Source organism: Aotus nancymaae, unplaced genomic scaffold (genome assembly GCF_030222135.1).
Source record: "Aotus nancymaae isolate 86718 unplaced genomic scaffold, 86718_ANA_hifiasm-v0.15.2.pri h1tg000040l, whole genome shotgun sequence".
NCBI classification, from domain to species: domain Eukaryota; kingdom Metazoa; phylum Chordata; class Mammalia; order Primates; family Aotidae; genus Aotus; species Aotus nancymaae.
Window position 1 is genome coordinate 95,727,676 of NW_026988454.1, and position 24,101 is coordinate 95,751,776.

General features: G+C 36.8%; 1 protein-coding gene across 12 annotated transcripts in view; it reads right to left on the reverse strand.

Annotated features, from left to right (window-relative positions):
- Positions 1 to 24,101, reverse strand: part of FAM135A (family with sequence similarity 135 member A) — a 151,662-nt gene that overhangs the window by 84,085 nt on the left and 43,476 nt on the right. For 11 of the 12 annotated variants that reach the window (XM_021670250.2, XM_021670249.2, XM_012471872.3 and 8 more), the window contains 5 exons: positions 10,679 to 10,818; positions 10,496 to 10,566; positions 8,599 to 8,772; positions 4,223 to 4,349; positions 3,092 to 3,245 (listed from right to left, as the gene is read on the reverse strand). In XM_021670250.2, the coding sequence (XP_021525925.2) occupies positions 3,092 to 3,245; positions 4,223 to 4,349; positions 8,599 to 8,772; positions 10,496 to 10,566; positions 10,679 to 10,818 (666 nt within the window). Of the gene's footprint in view, positions 1 to 3,091; positions 3,246 to 4,222; positions 4,350 to 5,844; positions 6,295 to 8,598; positions 8,773 to 10,495; positions 10,567 to 10,678; positions 10,819 to 24,101 lie in introns of those variants that run through there. The other variant, XM_012471874.3, reaches the window with a different exon arrangement.

Genomic DNA, 24,101 nt, shown 5'->3' on the forward strand with positions numbered 1-24,101 from the left:
CTATATTACATCTGTAAGCCCAAAGTTATATACATGACATAAAAGCCATCCTCACCAGAGAAAAATATAGAAAATCTTATTAATACATGATCATGCCAAAGCTAGAATAATAAATTAATAATTGCTAACACTGTCTAAGCCAGGGGTCCCTAACCCCTCCCCCCGCTGTGGACTGGTACTTGTCCATAACCTGTTAAAAACTGGACTGCACAGCAGGAGGTGAGCAGTGGACAAGCAACCACCACTTCCTGAGCTCTGTCTCCTGTGAGATCAGCAGCGGCATTAGATTCTCATGGGAGCATGAACCCTATTGTAAACTGTGCATGTGAGGGATCTAGGCTGTATGCTCCTTATGAGACTAATGCTTCATGATCTGAGGTGGAATAGTTTCATCCTGAAACCATCCCTTCCCCCATCTATGCAAAAATTGTCTTCCACGAAACGAGTTCCTTGTGCCAAAATGTTGGGGACTGCTGGTGTAAGCTATTTGAAATAAATATTTGCCTTTAAAAAGAGAAATGTTTTTATTTAATTACTAATTATAAATTTTACCAATAAACATACTTCCTTTTAGAGAGGATTTTTTTTTCTAAGTTAAAATATGGTTCACGTGTTTTTCATTTGTAACTATTATATGTTAAATCTAATATTATATGCAGATGGACATCTTCCTTATACAGGTATTTATAAACTCATCTCATGTATTAAAACCCCAAGAAGCCCCATCTTGCTGGGTGAGTTTCTCCTCCCCATACCAATGCTGAGCTGATTTCTTACTACTGTTGCTGTGGGAAGAGAAGTCAAAGTTCTTCAAAGGCAGAGACCTATCCTTTCCTCAGGACCTAGCACAGTAACTGACACAGGAGGTGCTCATTAGAAGTCCAAGGGAAGTACACTGTTAAGAAGTATTATTCCTAGAGATCCTTTACCCACTTGTCTTTTGGATAATGTCACCTTTGCTTCCTGACACATGTATCACATCTGATTCCCTTCAATCTCCTTACCTTATGAATGGAAACCACTTGGTGTTTGCAGGCCTAAAGCAAGTAAGTGACAGAAATGGTCCCAAATGTGCACTCTTGAGCATAAGATAATGTCTCCTTGAATCTACTGTAGCATTCCATATTAAAACTATTAACACACTTACTTTTTGTAGAAATGACATTACACATGAATTTTAAGCTTTATATCACTACTTTTCATAACTATTTTTCAGGCACATGATATTGTCCTTCATTAATATGGTAGTTTAATAGTTTTGTGGTCTGGTCATTAAACCTAACTAAAATTTGTAATACAATTCTATAAAACGTTTTTGATTTCAAGACCACCAAATTTAAGATATTTGAAATGTAATTTTTTCATTAATTGAGGATAAGGGATAGCCTAAATTAGCTCTATTCTATAAAAGATTCTTTCATTTTCAAAAGAGAAAACTTTAAAAAATTTACATTTGAGGTAGTAGCATTCTATAGAATTTTCCTAAGGGAAACAGGAATTCTAAGAACATAAAGTAGCAAGAAAAATAGAGACTATTTCAGAGAATAATGATCAGAAGATTACACTACGATTTTTGAGAATGAACACATGGTCAAAAAAGAATAAATGCATTTTCCAACTGCTTGTGTATCTATGAAACCATTAGGATTACTGAATGAAGAACTCTAAACAGTCAATTTAGTGATATCTATGTCTAGTCAAGAAAGTGTGAACTGAACTGACTGAATAATGAAATTAATTAAATCCACTGAAGTAGGTGCTGACAGTGGCACAATAGCCAGCATTTTCTCACAGCTGAATTTAAGTGGGGTAGAAATTCTTACACTTTCTTGCAATTCTTCTGTAATCCAACATAATTTTTTTAGTAGTCTAATTAGTCTCAAACTCAAGAACTATGTTCAGTGACAGTGACTACTTTAGGGAGTGCACTAATCTTATTAAAAGACCAAGATCTTTGAGGAACAAAGGAATAAAGAAAAGAATACTGATTAAGTAAATTTTAAAAGACAATTTATGATTTATTCAATACATAATTATAAAAATAATATATTCTGAAGAAATTAAAATGTATTTTTATAAGCTATTAGCCAACATTTGAAAATAAAAGCTTATAAAACTGACATAGAAAGTATGAATAAGAACTTATTTTGTCAATACCAATAATTTATCTTCTGTGAAATGATGTATATAAAAGCATTTTGCAAACTACAAATGGTATAAAAAATCAAGGTGATATGACTTTTTATTATGTACTACAAATATATACAGATATTATTTTTGAATGAAACCTGAAGCTTGGTTTTTTAAAACAATTTAAGTAATTTTTAAAATGTTAAAATACTAAATAATGTAATTTTTCCCTAAAACAATATAAAAAGAATAGAGATCTGAGATAACTATTATAAATCAAATGTATACAAAAAATGCCCTAAAGTACCTATAATCTGATTAGACTAAAATATTTGGAAGTATAGATTTAATTTACCTCCCTATGAATCTGCAGATAATTACATTTGCTTTCTAGCATGTTTTGGGTTATATTTTAAGAGAAACAGTATATTGACTTTTTTTTTTTTTTTGAGACAGAGTTTCACTCTTGTTGCCCAGGCTGAAGTGCAATGGCACAACCTTGGCTCACTGCAGCCTCTACCTCCCGGGTTGAAGCGATTCTCCTGCCTCAGCCTCCTAAGTAGCTGGGACTACAGGAGCACGCCATCACACCCAGCTAATTTTTGTATTTTTGGTAGACCACCATGTTGGCCAGGATGGTCTCGATCTCTTGACCTCATGATCCACCTGCCTCGGCCTCCCAAAGTGCTATGATTACAGGCGTGAGCCACCGCGCCCGGCCTATTGACATGTTTTTTAATACTAATTTCAAATTTAGCACCAAGAAGATATTTTTTAATATTCTGAAAAACATTTTTAAATTGCAAAAAGTGATAAAGATGTAATTGAGAGGGAAGTAAAGTGAAGCACACAAACACTATAGTTTTAGTATAGAAAAACTATGGCAAAGCTGATAGCTAGCAATATAAGAATGAAGAGAATGATTTGAACTGTAGGATAGATCTGGCTACTTTTAACATACCCAGTTCTAGTTTCTGACAAGAGGGAATCTCTTCTGTTACCGTAATGAAGTAGCTGTGCAATCCCTTGAAGGCTAGCAGCAAAGTGGCACAAAGTGTATAATGAAAACGATAGGCATGATGTAGGAAGGAGTCTGCAATGATGAAACTACAACCCTAAACAAAAAACAGAAACAGGATACAGAGTTAATAATACAAAATGTTACACTTAAATCTTGGAAAGATAAAGAAAAAATACCTATCTGTCCACTAATGTTATTCTAAAACACATGGAAAATTTGGTAATATTTGAGAGTTGTTCATACAAGAAATGTAAACATATGAAATGTGGCCCTAGTAATTTCAGTCACAGTGGATTTTTATAACATGTAGATTAAATTATGATTTTTTGATAGCATGATATTTATATTACATTTAGACTGAAGGAAAGACACTCAGCTTTTACAATATGCCCTTTTTCCTTTTATAATAATAGCTGTACTTGCACTACACTACACTATTTTTTTTTTAAGACATAAGGTCTCAGTTTGTCACCCAGGCTGGAGTGAAGTGACACAACTGCAGCTCACTGAAGCCTCAATCTTCTGTGCTCAAGCGATTCACCTGCCTCAGTCTTCCCAGCAGTTGGGACTACAGGCATGTGCCACTATACCCAGCTAATTTTTATTTTTTGTAGAGGTGGGGTCTTGCTATGTTGCTCAGGCTGGTATCAAACTCCTGGCCTCAAGCAATTCTCTAGCCTCGGCCTCCCCAAGTGTTGAGATTATAGGTGTGAGCCACCACACCTGGCCTGCACTACTCTACAGTAGTCTCAACTCTGGCAATAATTCTTTAAAGGCTCCTTTGGAATGATTCTACCAGTTCTGTTAAAGGACCAAGGGGTGACAGTAACAGGTTAAAAGGGCATGGGCTGTCAAAGATGTCTATCCACTAAATCTGGTAACATTTTGAAGTGTCAGGTTAGTTTTCGTAATAGACAATTATAACCAAACAATTTGTTAAAATCATATTTAATTAGCTCTATAAGTTGCTGAACTCAATTTAAAAAAGAAATATCACATTCACAGATTAAAATAGTTAAAAACACTTCTTTTAAAATAAGGAAAAGATTTATAAACATATTCAGTTCTTACATCTGGTGATAACTGTTTTGTGTAGTTAATACCAAAGACCACACTTTCAAGAGTAGGAATCACAGAATCTTTGTTTTGTGCTGGTGCATTTCTATTTAACCAAGTTGTCTTCACAGGGCGAGGAAAGCTGGAGGAAGAAGCATTATATTATTACTGTCATAATAGTCTATTTTAATGTAAAAATCTTATAGGAATAGAAGAGTAAGGGTTTTGCAAGTTTATGAGTTCTAGAGTATTCCTAAAGTAATTTAAAAAAATAATTTGAATAATCATGAAAAAAATAAAATGAATAGAAAAAAAAACCAGGGCTAGATGTTTGAAATTGCTTCTCTATAATTAGACTTCTGAAAGTCTCAAAGAACGTCAAAGATAAAACATGGTAGGATTTACAGTATCTAAACAACAAATGAAAGCCAAGCTTAAATTTGGAAATACTGATGTCAAAACTGGTTACCAAGTTTACAATATTAACACTTGATCAAATATGAATGCTATTTACAGAAATAAAGAGCTCCCATGTAAATGTAGAAAAAGAAAAATTACTAAATCTACCTGATGCCTCTATTTCTCAAAAATAAGTTTCTTTCCCTTAATTTCTCTTTACTAAAAGGCTATGAGCTCTATTAAAATAATGTTTTATTATTCAAGTCCCTAGCAGCTGGAACTACAGGCATGTGCCACCATGTCTGGCTAATTTTTATTTTTCGTAGAGGTGGGGTCTTGCTATGTTGCTCAGACTGGTCTCAAACTCCTGGCCTCAAGCAATCCTCCAGCCTCCAGCTTCAAGGCACCATCAATTACATATTATATGAATTATTTCTGTTAGTATTAACATATTTATGTTCCATAGAAGAAGAAACATATTTCTGTTAGAATGCTGAAAAATCATACACAATTATATTTGAAATAAAGTAGGCTGAAGCATTTGAACTGTTTGATAGTTTGGCAAAAGGGAAAAGACAGAAAAGAAAAACAATGTTGCCATAAGCAAATGGCATAAGCTACATTACTTTTGCCATTTGCATTGCAAAAGTAAAACGTCTATGTTCCTGCAAAGAAGGGAGTCTCAAATAAGTGGTAAATTCCACTTGCTACAATGTGTTTTTCAGAATTGAGTCATAAAAGTTGTACTTAAAAATTCACATATAAGAAATACTTCAAATAAAAAACAAGCAAATAAAGAAATCCTAAGCCACTTACTTTAAGTTACTGATATAATGTCTATAGATTGGGTTGACCATAAAAATTGTTTTAAATAAAAATGAAAATTTAAAAGATAATGTTATAAATTAAAAAATTTTCAATGTTTATAGGATTTAAAAAAATCCACCAATAATAAAACTTCAGGAAAAACCTGTTGAAGCATATATAGTAGGAAATGTTACTCTTAGACATGACCCCTTTACCAGCACACCACCAGCAAAAGTTTCCCCTTACCCTTTCCTTGCTTTCTTCTTCCAACCTTCCATTTATAGGTAGGGAAAGGCTGGGAAAGATGCTGCTGCTTTTACAGCAAAGTTCTAGCAGCATGAGAGGGTTAAACATAAGGGCCCATGGCAGCTAGGTAAAGAACAGCAACCTCAGCGCTTACAGGCATATTGTTTTCTTTTCTAGTCACTAACCAGAGCCAACAGTTAATCCTCTTGGCTTCTGATTCTGAGCCAAAAATTTCTTCTTCCAGTAAATGGTCTCTAGGAGATGAGCTGCCCCTTTCTCCTATTGGTCTGTGGCAAAAACTGCTGCATTGCAAGAGAAAGCACATATTTAACTCACTATGATGGTGATGTGAATATCTACTCTGTTCAATCAGGGCCTTAAAAAGCAACATTAATAACCTGAGCTAACCTCTATGAATTGTTTGTGCATTTTTGAGGAGAGAAACTTAGCTAGTTTTATGAATATAATCTTGGTAAGCCTTAAAAAGAAATAGTTAAAACAGTTTAAGGAATTCTCTTTTTTGAGATGAAGTCTCACTCGGTTTCCTAGGCTGGAATACAGTGGCATCATCTCAGCTCACTGCAACCTCTGCCCCCCAGGTTAAAGCAATTCTCTTGCCTCAGCCTCCTGAGAAGCTGTGATTACAGGCACCTGCCACCGTGCCCGGCTAAGTTTTGTATCTTTAGTAGAGACAGGTTTCACCATCTTGGCCAGGCTGGTCTTGAATTCCTGACCTTGTGATCTACCTGCCTCGGCTTCCCAAAGTGCTGAGATTACAGGCATAAACCACTGCACCCGGCCTAATTAGGGATTCTTATTAAAACTACAATAAGAAGAAATTTAGAAAACTGTAATAATATATTTTATAAATGGATAAACTTTTAGCATTAAAACCAAACATATAATCACATAAAAGCAATACTGTATATTATTTAAAAGTTGTATTTCAAAAAGCACACTTTCTTGTTAGAGAGCTAAGTCAAGATGATCTATATGTAAGAGACAAGAGCAACAGAATGAAAGAGGTTTTCAATTAGTTTTTAAAACAATGTAAAGACATGCCATAGGAGGCTATTACCTGTGGTCATTATGTTAAATTGTGTTGGGCTTCTATAAATTCTGAAGGTAATTTTGCAAAATGATCTACTTAGTTTTCTGATAAATTGGCTTACCATCATATCCCTTAAGCATCATCCCTAATATCATTTGTCAGAATCAGATGTGCATCAGAAATTGTAGACAGTTTAAAAACCAAATAAATTTGGAAACTTTCATATAATTCACTGATTTGAAGCATCCATCTGCTGCCCATACTACAAGGATGATGATGTAAAAACTGAAGAGCTTGTATTGTATTTTTACATTAATGAAAGATAATCTGCTCATGGAAGTGAACAGAAAAATATAATTATCTCAATGCATTTATTATATGATCCAGAATACTATATACCTTTGAACTAAAATAGTATATGATATAGCTTTTGTTTGTTTGTGTTTTGGGTTTTTTGTTGTTGTTGTTGAGATGGAGTTTCGCTGTTGTTGCCCAGGCTGAAATGCAATGGCACAATCTCAGCTCACCACAACCTCTGCCTCCCAGGTTCAAGCGATTTTCTTGCCTCAGCCTCCCAAGTAGCTGGGATTACATGCAGGGACCACCACGCCCAGCTAATTTCGTATTTTCAGTAGAGACAGGGTTTCTCCATGTTGTTCAGGTTGGTCTCAAACTCCTGACCTCAGGTGATCTGCCAGCTTCGGCCTCCCAAAGCACTGGGATTACAGGCATGAGCCACCTCGCCCGGCCAGTACATGATATGGTTTTTTTTTTTTTTTGAGACGGAGTTTCGCTCTTGTTACCCAGGCTGGAGTGCAATGGCACGATCTCGGCTCACCACAACCTCCGTCTCCTGGGTTCAGGCAATTCTCCTGCCTCAGCCTCCTGAGTAGCTGGGATTACAGGCACGCGCCACCATGCCCAGCTAATTTTTTTTTTGTATTAGTAGAGAAGGGGTTTCACCATGTTGACCAGGATGGTCTCGATCTCTTGACCTCGTGATCCACCTGCCTCGGCCTCCCAAAGTGCTGGGATTACAGGCTTGAGCCACTGCGCCTGGCCCATGATATGGTTTTAAAAGGCTTAGTAAAAATTCATAAAAATGGTTAATGAATTAGAAAGCAAGAACTACGTAGGATGAACAGTTAAAAGATAAAATTAACCTATTTAGATAAGACGCAAAGAAAAAAAAGAAAAAATTCACATACTTTTGTACAGTAATTATTGTATAGCATTGCACAAAACATAGGTACAGACTAAACAATGTTGTATGGTTATTTCCAGATTTTATTTTTTCTTTGTTAACTTATTTGGGATTGACAAAGATAGCTTCATAGTTCTGTAATAAAAAAGTTATCAAGCTAATGTTCCCATACTCTTGAATTTTGTTATAAAATTAAAAGTCCTTATTATTTCAGTTATCTTTAGCAAAGTACATGTTTTCACTATAAAAATAAAAAAACACTACATTAATAAGGATCTCATGTTGAACTGTAATCCTCAGTGTTGGAGTGGGGCCTCGTGGGAGGTGACTGGACCAGGGGGACATATTTCTCATGAATGGTTTAGTATCATTCCTCCTGGTACTGTCCTCATGATAGTGAGTTCTCATGAGATCTGGTTATTTAAAAGTGTGTAGCAACTCCCCCTGATTCTTTTGCTTCTGCTCTGGCCATGTGAGATGCCTGTTCCCCCTTTGATTTCTGCCATGATTCTAAATTTCCTGAAGCCTCACCACAAGTTAAGCAGATGCCACCATCATGCTTCCTGTACAGCCTGAAGAACCATGACCCAATTAAACATCTTTTCTTTATAAATTGCCCAGTCTCAGATATTTCTTTATAGCAGTGTAAGAATGACTTAATGCAAAGATATTGGTCAAATTTACCTTATTAGTGGCTGGTGTAGTGCAACCAATGATGCATGAACTGTAACAGACACAACAGAAAGGTGGAAATAATCAAACATAACATTAACATGATGATGAAGGCCTCTATGGGGGCTAAAGTGCAGCTTCAATGTTCGGCTACTTATTAGTTGCAAGGCATTCAGGTCATCTGCCCTGTAAAAAGAAATAATTAGCATGTAAGTATGAAACGTTTGGTAAAGGCCAATATATTATAGAGTAGTTGAAACTATAAAAACCATTTACTTAATTACTTCTTAAAAATTTTGAATAATTTTTAAAGCATCAAATTTGCATTATAAAATAATATGAAACATACATATTGAGAAAATAATCAGATCCTATTGTTTTCTATCAGTTCATGATATAAACTATGTTTTCATTAATATCCCTACAAGTCTTTTTTGATACTTCAGGAATTAATCTCATCTTAAAGTAAATTTTACCCCATAGAGAATACTGTTTATTACAATGCTGCGGTACAACATAGGTCAAATACTATTATAATACATCCCAAAAGTTATTTCAAATTATTATTATTATTATTTTTTGAGACGGAGTTTCGCTCTTGTTACCCAGGCTGGAGTGCAAAGGCACGATCTCGGCTCACCGCAACCTCCGCCTCCTGGGTTCAGGCAATTCTCCTGCCTCCGCCTCCTGAGTAGCTGGGATTACAGGCACGCGCCACCATGCCCAGCTAATTTTTTGTACTTTTAGTAGAGACGGGGTTTCACCGTGTTGACCAGGATGGTCTCGATCTCTTGACCTCGTGATCCACCCACCTCGGCCTCCCAAAGTGCTGGGATTACAGGCGTGAGCCACCGTGCCCAGCCATCAAATTATTTTTACTGTATAAAATTTTATTAAATGCTGTTCAAAAATAAGTAGGCCATTGCTTATTTCAAAAAGTAAAACGTATCTTATTGTAGATATTTAGTCTGTCATTAGATTTATACATACTAAAAATGTGAAACAATAGCATGAAAATTATATCCAATTATACTTTTAAAAAATCCATCCATACATTATAACTATCTACAGGTAACTACTAATTTCAGCTTATTCCATTTAAAGAATTCTGACTTGGTTAAAAAAAAAAAACCCAACAAACCATCATGAAATTCTTTGTAATGAACAAGTATTACAAAGGAACAGTAGCTACCATATAAAAAAAACTTATTTCTCATGATAGTGAAGAGGACATCTAAAGTAGGCCTTTCAGTAATGTGACTTTTTAGTTATTTATCCCACATGCAGTCTGAATTTATATATCATTTTTGAGAATTATTGCTAAAACCACATTTGACAGGAGGGTTTTACCCCACATAAATAAAATTGCTAAGTGAATCTCTGATTCTCGTTTTAAATGAACACAAGCAAAATTTGTCCCTAAAAGATATGTCTGCATGTCCAGGTGTTATGGGTGAGTTGAAGGTAGCCCATCCTAAAACTTCCTCAAGGGCTCTGGAAATTAATGAACTAGAACAACTGTCAAGTGTGCATCATCAAAATATCAACAAAGTCCCACCTAAAGGAAGCATAACTAATGCCAACAAGAAAGATTAGCCAGCGATACAGCGGAAGAGAGCTCAGTTACATTTAAATGGCTCATGGTAGTAGTGTTACATTAACAGTGCAATTTCTAGGGTCTAGAAAAAATTGTTCCATATTTCTTTAACTTGTCTGGCTTTGTTATCTGGAGCTCATGGATTCTGCATGGGCACAATAGAGCTGGCCTAAACATCCTCATGAAGTTGCCCCTGAAAACACAAGCAATTCAAGACTAGATAGGGATAGGATGAATTCTAAGAAGAAAATGGCAATCAGATAACAGTCATAAGTGCCGTAAGGTTTTTTAATTGTTTGATTAGCTACTTACGAATAATCTCCATCTGTGAAGTGTAGATCCAAGGATAACAGAAAATTCATTTCCTCAAGGGTTTCTTCAATCTGAAAAGAAATTTCACTATGAGATACTTTTTAAATTTTTATAGAAAGTTAGAAATAACACCTTGAGGCATTACAAAAATATTTATGTAAATAAATATGAAGAGATGTTTACCTTTCTTTCATCCAACAACATTTTTACTTTGAAGATCATAACATCATTTAAAACAACCTCTTCATTTTTGTACAAAATTTGAAATGTTTTACTGCAAATTAGAGAATCGTGAACTGAGGCTGGAAAGGCTAATGCCATACCTAAAACAGATAAATATGTAATTGACAGGTAAAAAGGAAAATATAAGACAAGCAAATGAATACTTGTACTTTAAAATACTATATGTTTGATTATATTACTACAGTGTCATTAGCAATTTATACTGCAACATTGGAACATTTCTGAAAGTTTACTTATTTCTGCGATTATAAGTACAGTATAACCATCATGAAATTACTGCATGACATCTTAATCTGAAAGGTAAATGAGGAAATATCAAAGTCGAAATTTTAGAGTGAACTACTGATTTATGTACCACATTTAAGAAAGCAATTGAGTTTTCCACAGCTGAATAGTAAAGACTTTGGTTGGTCTTTGTCCTGATTGCTAGGAGCTCAGCACTAAACACTTGCAATAAAGAATTTGGCTGGCCTTTGTCTCCAGTTTCTGGGAAGTAGCCCCTAAATCCTTGGTGGCCCCTAATTTATGCTAAAGAGGTGACTCAGGATGGGGGCTGGTCACATTACTAAGACCAGCCATGTGATTAGAGAGTTGTGCTTTGAGCCTAATGATATAACCTCAATCTCCAAAGAGGGGAAAATAGGTAAAGACTAAGCAACATGGGCAATGATTCAAACAATCATGCCTACAAAACGAAACATCAGTAAAAATTCCGGACATTGAAGTTTGAGTGAGCTTCTCTGGTTGGCAATACTCTGCATATTATCACATACTGGATGTTCAACAGGGAAGTTAATGCGTCCTGACTTAATGGGAAGAAAACAATGGAAGCTTCACGTCTGGGACCCTCCCAGATCAGCCCTATACAGGTTCTAATTTAAATCCTTTTGCTATAATAAAGCTGTAATAATAAGTATAGCACTGTGCTGAGTTTGGTGAGTTGTTCTACTGAATTATCAAACATGACGAAATAATGGGAACCCCCAAATTTGTAGCCAGCTCTTAACAATTGTGGGTAGCTTGCAGACCACTTAACTTGTGGCTGACATGAGGGAAGTCTTGTGGAGGACTGTGTCCTTACCCTTTGAAGTTTGGTTTTATCTCTGAGTTGCTGATGTCACTCCAACAGCCTACCTGCTCTTATGATCTTATTGCCCTGTGCTCCAGAAGTAACAATTTAAACTAGAGTCCAAAAAAACAAAAAAAAAAAAAAAAAAAAGAAAAAGAAACTACTAGAGACTAAGGTGGGTTTTGAGCTCAAAATGGGATATAAGATTCCAACTGGAGTAATGGAGCTATCCATATAAGCTGGCGGATGTCAGTAAAAGGCAGGGAGCCTCTGCAGGGCAGGGAGCCCAGAGCCCAATTGTGGAATCCACATGGGGTGGTGCCTGATGTCAGAGCCTGTGGAGTGAGGAGGGCAGCCGAGAGTAAAGTATCAGAACCTGAGTAGGATGAGGAGGCAATCTAAGTGCAGGGGTGACTTCAAGCAAGATACTGGGAGTCCAGGCAGGATGAATAGGGCAACTAAAAAGGAAGGCACCTCAGGCTGGGGTTGAACCCAAGTTAGATGGGGAGGGTGTCCTTACAGAGGAGCAGCCTGGTACAGGGTGTGTAGAAATACAAAAGGGATAAAAAGACTTCCATACGGGGGTAGGAGTGAAGAAGGGGGTGGGCAGCAGCAGCCTGAGACACTATTGGAATCCAAGTGAAGTGAGGAGAAGGAGGTCCTGGCATAAGGCCTTACTGAGGTCAAGTGGGGAAAGGAGGGGGCCTACATAAGGTAGTGACCTTGCATAATGTGAAGCCCAACTAGTTCAAGGAGACCATCTGTGTGGGAGAAGAAGCAGTGACAGGAGATTGGCACATATAAGGGACTGATCAAATAAGGAAATATATTAAGGATAAAGGGAGTCAGTTTTCTTACCCATCAGGGAAAGGATGTACACATATGGAAAGGAGATACAAATATAGAATGAATCCCATGGTACTGGATTGAAACTGGAAGTAGTGATATGAACTTATGATTTTTCACTATATATTTAGATAAAGACATGTACATTTGCATATGTATGTGTAAATATATAGGTGTATACAATGTACTCATTCACTCTTTGTCCACTCAAATGGCCTGGGAGTAGCACAACCCCAAATGTTAGTCTTTAGTACTATTCTCCACTAAAAGGAACCATGAATTCGCAAAACATGGAATCCACATAGGGTGGTGGCCTGATGTCAGAGCCTGTATGGAGTGAGGAGGGCAGTAGAGAGTAAAGTGTCAGAACCTGAGCAGGATGAGGAGGCAATCTAAGTGCAGGGGTGACTTCGAGCAAGATACTGGGAGCCCAAGCAGAATGAAATATATTGATTGGTTCCAAAGCTGGGGCACAAACAAATCTGGATCATCTTTTTATATCAGAAAGTAAGGAAGTGATTAGAGAATGTGGGGACACAACCAAAGGGTACAGAAGCTAGTTTGAAGAGAATGTTCTTGGTCATATCTGGGACAAAGTGAGCATCAAAATAAATTATGACAGCAATGGATTAACATCTGTTGAATCAACAGAAATCTGTAAGTCCATACTGATATAAATAAATAAGTGAATGAAAAAAATCGTAAGTTTAAGAAACAAGAGATATTAATTGCAAAGTGAAAAAGAGTAACATTACAGTGAAGAAGCTGGGACGAGAGCACCTTAATCAAGTGATCCAAGTTAACATTTTTAGGAATGGGACAAAGAGAAACCATGTATCACCTAATAGGATGTAACAAAAACAACAACAAGCATCATTCTGAGATACTCCTGTCAAGAATACATAATCTGAATCTAATCATGAGGAAATTGTAAACTCATGCAAACTGAAGAACATTCTACAAAATAATAGGTTTATAGTCTCCACAAAAGTGTCAGGGTCCTGAAAGTCAAGAAAACACTGAGGAATTGTTCCAGGATGACGGAGACTAAAGAGACATAACAATTAATTACAATATATGATTTGGAACTGGATCGTTTTGCTATAAAGGACTTTACTGGGACAACTAGCAAAACTTGAATGGGGCTAAGGATAAGATGGCAGTCATGTGCTAGTTTTAATTTCTTGATTTTGATAGGTGTATTAGGGTTATGTAGGAGAATATTCTTTAGAAATAAACAATGCACTAAGATATTTGGGATGATGGAGCAATCATATTGGCAAATTACTCTTAAATAGTTCAGAAAAAAAAAGTTCTTTTTACTGTACTTGCAACTTTTCTGTAAGTTTGAGATGCTTCAGGAAATACATACTTAAAGGGAAACCAAGTAGACCAGAAACTCAACTTCTCAGTATATTAAAGAGCTGAGAAGTAAAAGAAATTTTCCTCAACAAAAGTAAATTTTGTTTAAAGCACCCAGGTAATGTGAGGTTAGAATCCGCTGCTTAAAGAAACAAAGGTTTCTCTATTGCTCTTTCCTGAAGATACTGCTTCTCTCTCAATACTTCCTTATAACTTCTACCACTGGGTCTGGAGCTTCTTTGTTGCTTACTGATGCTTTCAGACATTCTTTGTCTCTCCTGCCTAAAACTACTTACACCACTGGCTTTTAATCTCCTGTGATCAGGCAGTACAGTACCACTCACTATCTTGCTCATTTTTGTACTCTACAAACCCTGGGAAGCCTTTATATCTTGAAGGCTTTATTTCCTAATTCAAGGTCACTTTTTCCAAAACTGGTCTAGCCATAACACTTGGTGAATTCAACAGCTATGTAGGCAAACCTTCTAATCTTTGCTCTCCTGGGTTCCTTTTCTTCTCTCTTTAGGTGTTCTTGCCCTCTAACCCTCCTCCTCGTCTCCTCACTCCTGTGATCATTTCCTAGACATTTGTATTACGAATGAATGCAATCCATCTGTAATTTGAATTTCTTTTTTTAAAAATTACATGTACAGGATGTGCAGGTTTGTTACACTGGTAAATGTGTGCCATGGTGGTCTGCTGCACAGATCATCCCATCCCCCAGGTATCAGGCCCAGCATCCACTAGGTATTCTTCCTGATCCTCTCCTTCCTCTAACCCCTCCAACAGGCCCCAGTGTGTGCCATTCCCCAGGATGTGTTCATGTGTTCTCATCATTTAGTTCCCACTTATAAGTGAGAACACGTGTAATGCTTGTTGTAATGTGAATTTCAATCAACCTCTCCTCCCATACTTCCACCTGTCTTTCTAGTTCATACCCTCTAAGACCACAAGTTCAATGATCCTTTGACCACATTTAGGAGTATAATGAATGCTACTCCTTTTCATTATACCTTTACTTTCTCTTTTTTCCCCTGCCCATCTTAAATCCTATGATCCATCATTATAATACACTCTTGCATATAACCTATTAAGGATATATGCTACCCTTGCTTTGTCATATTGACCCGGACAAATCCCAACTCCAGCTCTCTGCCCAATCCATACTTGTACCCACAAGCTGAATGTGCCTGGAGAAAAATACACAGCTATCTTGACTGACTATACTTTAAATTCATGACCATTAATTTCAAGTGGGTCTTTAGTGCTGCATAGCAATCATACTGTATTTTCCAAATCCATTTTCTCCCCATATTCCTAGATGAGTATTTCATAGATTATTTTCTCTCCTCATCTAGCCTTCAGTCTCACTGATAAATGTGGTTCTTATTTCATGAGAAAATAAAAATAATTAAAAGTTCTATAAGCTCTACTACTACATCTACCTGAAGATGCACCTAGACAAACTCCCTATTTCTCTGCTCTCCTTTCTGGTAAAATGAAAAGTCTTTGCTATTTAGTGCATTTAATTCATCTCTCATTCTCTCTTCAGCTCATTGTGTGACAGCCAGCCTCCAAAATGGCCTCTGAAGATTCTCTTCCTGGTAGTCACACTCTTGCACAATCTCCTATGAAGGATCAGGGTTGATCTATGTGAATACAGCAGAAGTAATAGCAGGGGCTGCCAAGCCACCCAGCCCCTACTAACACTTCTGCTGTATTCACATAGATCAACCCTGATCCTTAGTAATCCCAACAATTTGGGAGGCTGAGGCAGATCACTTGAGGTCAGGAGTTTGAGACCAGCCTGGCCAATGTGGTGAAATCCTGTGTCTACTAAAAATACAAAAATTAGCCAGGCATGGTGGTGGACACCTGCAATTCCAGTTACTTGGGAGACTTAGGCAGGAGAACTGCTTGCACTTGGGAGGTCGAGGTTGCAGAGTGAGCTGAGATCGTGTCACTGCACTCTAGCTTGGGCAACAGTGAGAGACTCTGTCTCCAAAAAAAAAAGAAGTAATGGTAGGATTTGTGTGAATACAGTAGAAGTAATTGACTGTAACCTAATGAGAGATCCTAAGTCAGCATGCAGCTAAATTCCTGACATACAGAAACTGTGAGATAATGTTCACTGTTTTAAACTAAGTTGTGGGATAAATTTTTACACAGCAATAATTAATCCATACTCCAATCGGCTTTAACCCATATAACTGTTCTTATCAAGAGCACTAATGATTTCTGCTTTGCTAAATCCAAAGGTCAACTCTCAAATCCCATGTTACTTGACTTATAATCAGTATCTAACACAGATACTATGATCCATCATATAATAAGCATTCTCTCATTCTTGGTCTTTTGTTTTTTCTCCTTTTTTTTTTTTTTGAGACAGAGTCTTGCTTTGTGCCCAGGCTGGAGTGCAGTGGCACTTACCTTGGCTCATTGCAGTCTCAACCTCCAGGGCTCAAGAGATCCTCTCACCTCAGCCAGGCTAATTTCTCTCTCTCTCTCTTTTTTTTTTTTTGGTAGAGACAAGGTCTCATTATGTTGCCCATTCTCTCATTCTTGATGCACTTCTCAAATGTAGCTTTCTGGACATTATACTCTTCTAGGTTCTACTCCTACCTACTAAAAAGGCCACTCCTTTTTAGTCTTTTTTTTTTTTTTTTTGGCTGTTTTTTTCTCATCAAGAAGCAGCATACTGCAGTGGTTAGGAACATAGACTTTGAAGCCAGACTGGTTAGGTTTAAGTTCTGGTTCTGCTGCTTACTAGATCTGTGATTTTTACTCATTCTTCTCTTCCATGCCTCACAACCAATTCTTCAGTAAACCCCATTGGTTCTACCAACAATACTAAAAATGATTAGACAGAAAAAACAACACTGCTTTTAGGAATGCTCTAAAGGGATTCTCATGCCAGATAAGAAGTTGTATACAAAATCGATAATTGTAAATTGCTGTGGAATGACTTCAATGAATGTTGCCTATATCCTCAACTGACATCACTATTTTAAGCTTTAAAAAAGACATGCCAATGACTTACAGATAATAAACTTCATCTTAATTTTATTCTCAAACCAGAAGCAACAGGCAACAGATGTACAACTTCCTAGTCATTAATTCACTCAGCCAATCAACACATATTTACTGAATACTTATGTATCATGCATTCTCTAGGTGTTGGGGATACACAGTAAAATGAAAGAGATAAAAATCTACGACCTCATAGAGCTTACATCCTAATGGAGTGGTGTGATAGAGAACAAAAACAGTAAGTAAATGATAGAATACATTTGAAAGTTATAAGTAGTAAGTCTTATAGAGAAAAACAAAGAAAGGAAAGAGGGATGAGAAAGACAGCAATTTTAAATAGAAAAGCCAGGCAATGCTTTCTTGAGAAGGCAACCTATCAGCAAAGAATAAGACTGATTACTGTGTTCTTTCCCCTATTACATGCCACTAGGTTGCTGTCCCTTCCTTCACCCTAGCAGAAGTCTGGAGGTTTATTCTCTGAAGAGAATAAAAGTCCTCTGAACTAAAAATCACCTGGCAAAACTGACAGAGCATGAGTATATGAGCATAGGCATACTGAATACTAAGTGAAGAGATTCCAGAATTATTCTCTACTGGGCTCCTAGAAGGCTGTCAGGTAGATTCTTACTCTCTAGAAAGGAGAGAGACAAGAGTCTTCTATGGCATTTCAAGAACTGTGAAATCTGAGATTTTACCAAACTTGGAACCTAACAAGCTAGCCTGCCACAGTTTCATAGATGTTGGCAGAAGACAAAAGACTCTTGGGTCAAAGACAAAGGGTTTGATTACAGACGGCATAGCAAGCAGCATGAGCTTCTTGTTCATATTAGTTTCCCTTGTATTCATGCCCTTAAGTCCTATATAGGAGTGACGTGGAGGCAGGCCAGGTGGATACTATGCATGAGGTGGGTTTTTGGTGACAATTGAGGAACCTGAAGCTTAGGAAACCTATCTTTTATAAGGGGCTATAAGAAAACCTATCTAACTTTTGCACTGTCCATTATACTGGAGGGTAAATAAATATACTGTATGCTCTAGACAGAGACAATGTCTATAACTTCCAAAGCTGTTCACTGTGCACATATCCTTAAAAAGACAGTCTGTACTGGCAAACTGGATAAAGAGTCAAGACTCATTGGTGTGCTGTATTCAGGAAACCCATATCACATGGAAAGACACACATAGGTTCAAAATAAAGGGATGGAGGAAGATTTACCAAGCAAATGGAAAGCAAAAAAAAGGAGTGGTCGCAATCCTAGTCTCTAATAAAATAGACGTTAAACCAACAAAGATCAAAAGAGACAAAGAAGGGCATTACATAATGGTAAATCAACAATCAATACAACAAGAGGAGCTAACTATCCTAAATATACATGCACCCAATACAGGAGCACCCAGGTTCATAAAGCAAGTTCTTAATGACCTACAAAGAGATTTAGACTCCCACACAATAATAGTGGGAGACTTTAACACCCCACTGTCAATATTAGACAGATCAATGAGACAGAAAATTAACAAGGATATCCAGCACTTGAACTCAGATCTGGACCCATCGGACCTAACAGATATCTACAGAACTCTCTACCCCAAATCAACAGAATATACATTCTTCTCAGCACCACATCACACTTATTCTAAAACTAACCACATAATCGGAAGTAAAACACTCCTCAGCAAATGCAAAAGAATGGAAATCATAACAAACAGTCTCTCAGACCACACTGCAATCAAATTAGAACTCAGGATTAAGAAACCCACTCAAAACCACACAGCTACATTGAAATTGAACAAGCTGCTCCTGAAAGACTACTGGGTAAATAACAAAATGAAGACAAAAATAAACATGCTCTTTGAAACCAATGAGAACAAAGATACAACGTAACAGAATCTCTGGGATTTAAAGCAGTGTGTAAAGGGAAATTTATATCACTAAATGCACACAAGAGAAAGCAAAAAAGATCTAAAATCTACACTCTAACATCACAATTAAAAAACCTACAGAGAAGCAACAGCAATCGAATTCAAAAGCTAGCAGAAAACAAGAAATAGCTAAGATCAGAGAAGAACTGAAGGAGACAGAGACCCAGAAAACCCTTAAAAAAAAATCAATGAATCCAGGTACTGGTTTTTTGAAAAGATCTACAAAATAGACAGACCGCTAGTCAGATTAATAAAGAAGAAAAGCGAGATGAATCAAATAGATGCAATAACAAATGATAAAAGAGTCACCACCAAACCCACAGAAATACAAACGACCATCAAAGAATACTATAAAAACCTCTATGCAAATAAATGAGAAAATCCAGAAAAAATGGATAAATTCCTGGACACATACATACTTCCCAAGACTAAACCAGGAAGAAGTCAAATCCCTGAACAGATCAATAAACAAGATCTGAAATTGAGGCAGCAATTAATAGTCTACCAACCAAAAAAAGTCCAGGACCAGACAGTTTCACAGCTGAATTCTGCCAGAGGTACAAAGAGGGGCTGGTACAATTCCTTCTGAAACTATTCCAAACAACAGAAGAAGAGGGACTCCTTCCTAACTTATTTTATAGGCCAGTATCATCCTGATACCAAAAGCTGGCAGAGACACAACAAAAAAGAATATTTTAGGCCAATATCCCTGATGAATATCAATGCAAAAATCCTCAATAAAATACTAGCAAACCGAATCCAGCAGCTCATCAAAAAGGCTGTCCACTATGATCAAGCTGGCTTCATCTCTGGGATGCAAGGCTGGTGCAACATATGCAAATCAAGAAAGGTAATCCATCACATAAACAGAACCAATGACAAAAACCACACCATTATCTCAATAGATGCAGAGAAGGCCTTCGACAAAATTCAACAGCCCTTCATGCTAAAAACTCTTAAAAACTAGGGATTGATGCAACATATCTCAATAAGAGTTATTTATGACAAACCCACTGACATTTTTAATACTGAATGGGCAAAAACTGGAAGCATTCCCTTTGAAAACCGGCACAAGACAAGGACGCCTTCTCTCACCACTCCTATTCAACAAAGTATTGGAAGTTCTGGCCAGGGCAACCAGGCAAGAGAAAGAAATAAAGGGTATTGAATTAGGAAAAGAGGAAGTCAAATTATCTCTGTTTCCAAATGACATGACCGCATATTTAGAAAACCCCATCATCTCAGCCCCAAATCTCCATAAGCTGATAAGCAACTTCAGCAAAGTCTCAGTATACAAAACCAATGTGCAAAAATCACAAGCATTCCTATACACCAATAACAGAGAGAGAACCAAATCATGAGTGAACTCCCATTCACAATTGCTACAAAGAGAATAATACCTAGGAATACAACTTACAAGAGATGTGAAGGACCTCTTCAAGGAGAGCTACAAACCACTGCTCAAGGAAATAAGAGAGGACACAAACAGATGGAAAACCATTCCATGCTCATGGATAGGAAGAATCAGTATCATGAAAATGGCCATACTGCCCAAAGAAATGTATAAATTCAATGCTATCCCCATCAAGTTACCATTGACTTTCTTCACAGAATTGGAAAAAACTACTTTAAATGTCATATAGAACAACAAAAAAAGCCCATAAAGCCAAAACAATCCTAAGCAAAAAGAGCAACGCTGGATGCAACATGCTACCTGACTTCAAACTATACTACAAGGCTACAGTAACAAAAACAGCATGGTACTGGTACCAAAACAGATATATAGACCAACGGAATAGAACGGAGGTCTCAGAAATAACACCACACATCTACAACCATCTGATCTTTGACAACCCTGATAAAAACAAGCAATGGGGAAAGGATTCCCTATTTAATAAATGCTGTTGGGGAAACTGGCTAGCCAAATGCAGAAAGCTAAAACTGGATCCCTCCCTTATACCTTATATAGAAATTAACTCAAGATGGATTAAAGACTTAATGTAAGACCTAAAACCATAAAAACCCTAGAAGAAAACCTAGGCAATACCATTCAGGACACAGGCATGGATAAAGACTTCATGACTAAAACACCAAAAGCAACAGCAACAAAAGCCAAAATTGACAAATGAGATCTAAGGAAGGAGCTTCTGCACAGCAAAAGAAACCAGCATGAGAGTGAACAGGCAACCTACAGAATGGGAGAAAATTTTTGCAATCTATCCATCTGACAAAGGGCTAATATCCAGTATCTACAAGGAATTTAAACAAATTTACAAGAAAAGAAGAAAGAACCCCATGAAAAAGTGGGCAAAGGATATGAACAGACACATCTCAAAAGAAGACATGTATGCAGCCAACAGACATATGAAAAATGCTCATCATCACTGATCATTAGAGAAATCCAAATCAAAACCTTAAGAGATACCATCTCGCATCAGTTAGAATAGTGTTCATTTAAAAAGTCAGGAAACAACAGATGCTGAAGAGGATTGGAGAAATAGGAACACTTTTACACTGTTGGTGAAAGTGTAAATTAGTTCAATCATTGCGGAAGACACTGTGGCGATTCCTCAAAGACCTAGAACTAGAAATAACATTTGACCTGGCAATCCCATTACTGTGTATATACCCAAAGCATTATAAATCACTCTACTATAAAGACACATGCACATGTATGTTTATTGCAGCACTGTTCACAATAGCAAAGACTTGGAACCAATCCAAATGCCCATCTATGATAGACTGGATAAAGAAAAGATGCCACATACACACCATGGAATACTATGCAGCCATAAAAAAGGATGAGTTCATGTCCTTTGCAGGGACATGGATGAAGCTGGAAACCATCATTCTCAGCAAACTAACACAAGAACAGAAAACCAAACACTGCATGTTCTCACTCAGGTGGGAGTTGAACAATGAGAACTCATGGACACAGGGAAGGGAGCATCACACACCGGGGCCTATCAGGGTGGTGGGGGGCAGGAAGAGAAATAGCATTAGGAGAAATACCTAATATAGATGAGTTGATGGGTGCAGCAGACCACCGTGGCACACGTATACCTGTGTAACAAACCTGCATGTTCTGCACATGTACCCCAGAACTTAAAGTATAATTTAAAAAAAAGACAGTCAGTAAACAGAAGGCTTTCAGTGTCTGATCACAAAATGTTTCTCTCTGCTCAGAAACATGAGAAACCACTGAGAAGAATTCTCAATGGTATGAATGGTATAATCTTAGATTCTTCACAGTTTCTGACATGTGGGGAATCTGATGAATCCAATGAAAAACAACTATCAATACTGACTTCAAAGATTCCTTAGCCAAATGGCTCACCATCACCCCAAAATGAAGCTCAGGTAAGTCCCCTGTATGCTCTCAGAATTTCTCATCAGCCTTCCTTTCTGTCATGTTTAGACAACCAAGGCCTATCAAATATCAGAAGAAAACCTTTAACATGTAATTTGGAGACTAAAACAAGGAGGAAAAAAGTAACTTATACAAAAAAATTAAAAAACAGAAGAACATTGTTCTTAGTGAAGATACTGTATTCATGAAACAAGAAAACATTGCTATAGCAAAGGAACACTAAGAGAAAAGAGCACTTAGATTTTAAAATGAATGGAGAAGCGATGAGAAAGAGGGAAGGAGAGAAGAAAAAGAGAAAAAAAGGAGAAAGGGAGTGGGAGAGTGAGAGAGAATAAGAGAGGGTAAAAGGCAGAAAGCACAAAAGCAAACGGCTCAAGAAAAGGTTAAAAATAAAGGTGAAGAAATATCGTAGAAGAACAAGAAGAGAATGGGGAAAAGAAGAAGAAAAAACTAAAAATTAAGAGAGCCAGTAAAGATGATTCACCTTGTAAACAAAAGAAGTTCAAAAAAGAAAGAACAAAGAAAACAGATGAGAGATAATCATTAACAAATTAAGAAACTTCTCAGAACTGAAGTACTCAAAGACCCAAGGTATATCATTATGTGCCATCAGAACCCCAGTTACTAAGAGGATATTCTACCAGATACTTGAAAGGGGAAAAAAGTCGAACAGAAGATTAGGAATCAGTCACTTATTTTTTATGGAGAAATAAATAAGATTAGTAATTCGAACGCCTTTGGAACTCTCAACAGTAATACAGTAAACCTAAAGATAATGGAGTAATATTTTCAAAATTCCAAAGAAAAAATATTTCCAATCTAGAATTCCATACTTAGCTAAACTTCCAAACAAGTGTTAAGGGTAGAGTGAAAAGATTTTTAGATGCTGAAGGCTTCAAAAAAAGGCATATTTATTTCCCATGCCACTTTTCTCAACAAGTTAATTATTTATAGGCTCTATGAAATTGAGAGAGTAAACCAAGAAAGAGAAAAAATAGATGTTAGGAAATAAGAGATTCAACATAGAAGAGATGCAAAGGGAATGCCTAGGAAGATGGTGAAGGAAGATCCCAAACATATCCTCTTCCTTAGATATACAGTGACCAATATAGGTTGGATTCATGTGCTATAAAAGATAGATATGTTAACATCCCTGCTAATAGGGTACCAACTTTTATCCTGAGGACAGATTAAAAGCTTAGCTAGATTCTTTTCAGTGCTTGGCTTATTTCAAGGTGTACTAAAGAAGTTTCTTGCCTAGATGATATGATGATAACTATTTTCACTTAACTGAAGTTTTCTGCTTTAACCTGCCCCTGAGAGTTGGAGGAGGGCCATGATAACTTTAGATGCAAATCAGTCTGATGCATATGTTAGATATCCAACATTTTATCACATTACAATCTTGCCAGAAGCCCTGAATGTGGTAAACTCTGTTTTACACAATTTACTCTTGACCTTGCCCACTAACATCTCCAAACAAAGTCTTAAAACCTTTAAGGTATAAAGAAGCAGACTATAACCCAGAGACTGTTCAACTTTTCTTCTGGGAGATTTCTTGTAAATAATAGTGAAATTTACACTTCCTTACACAACTAGATTTGTGCTTGTCACTCAATTTTTTTCAAATTGAACCAGATATTTCCTTGGAATACATTGATACTTCATAAAACTATAAAGAAAGCAAAAGAATAATTAACACAAAAATCAAGAGGGGGATATCGGAGGATTTTACAGTACTAGTAATGTTCTATTTCTTAAATGAA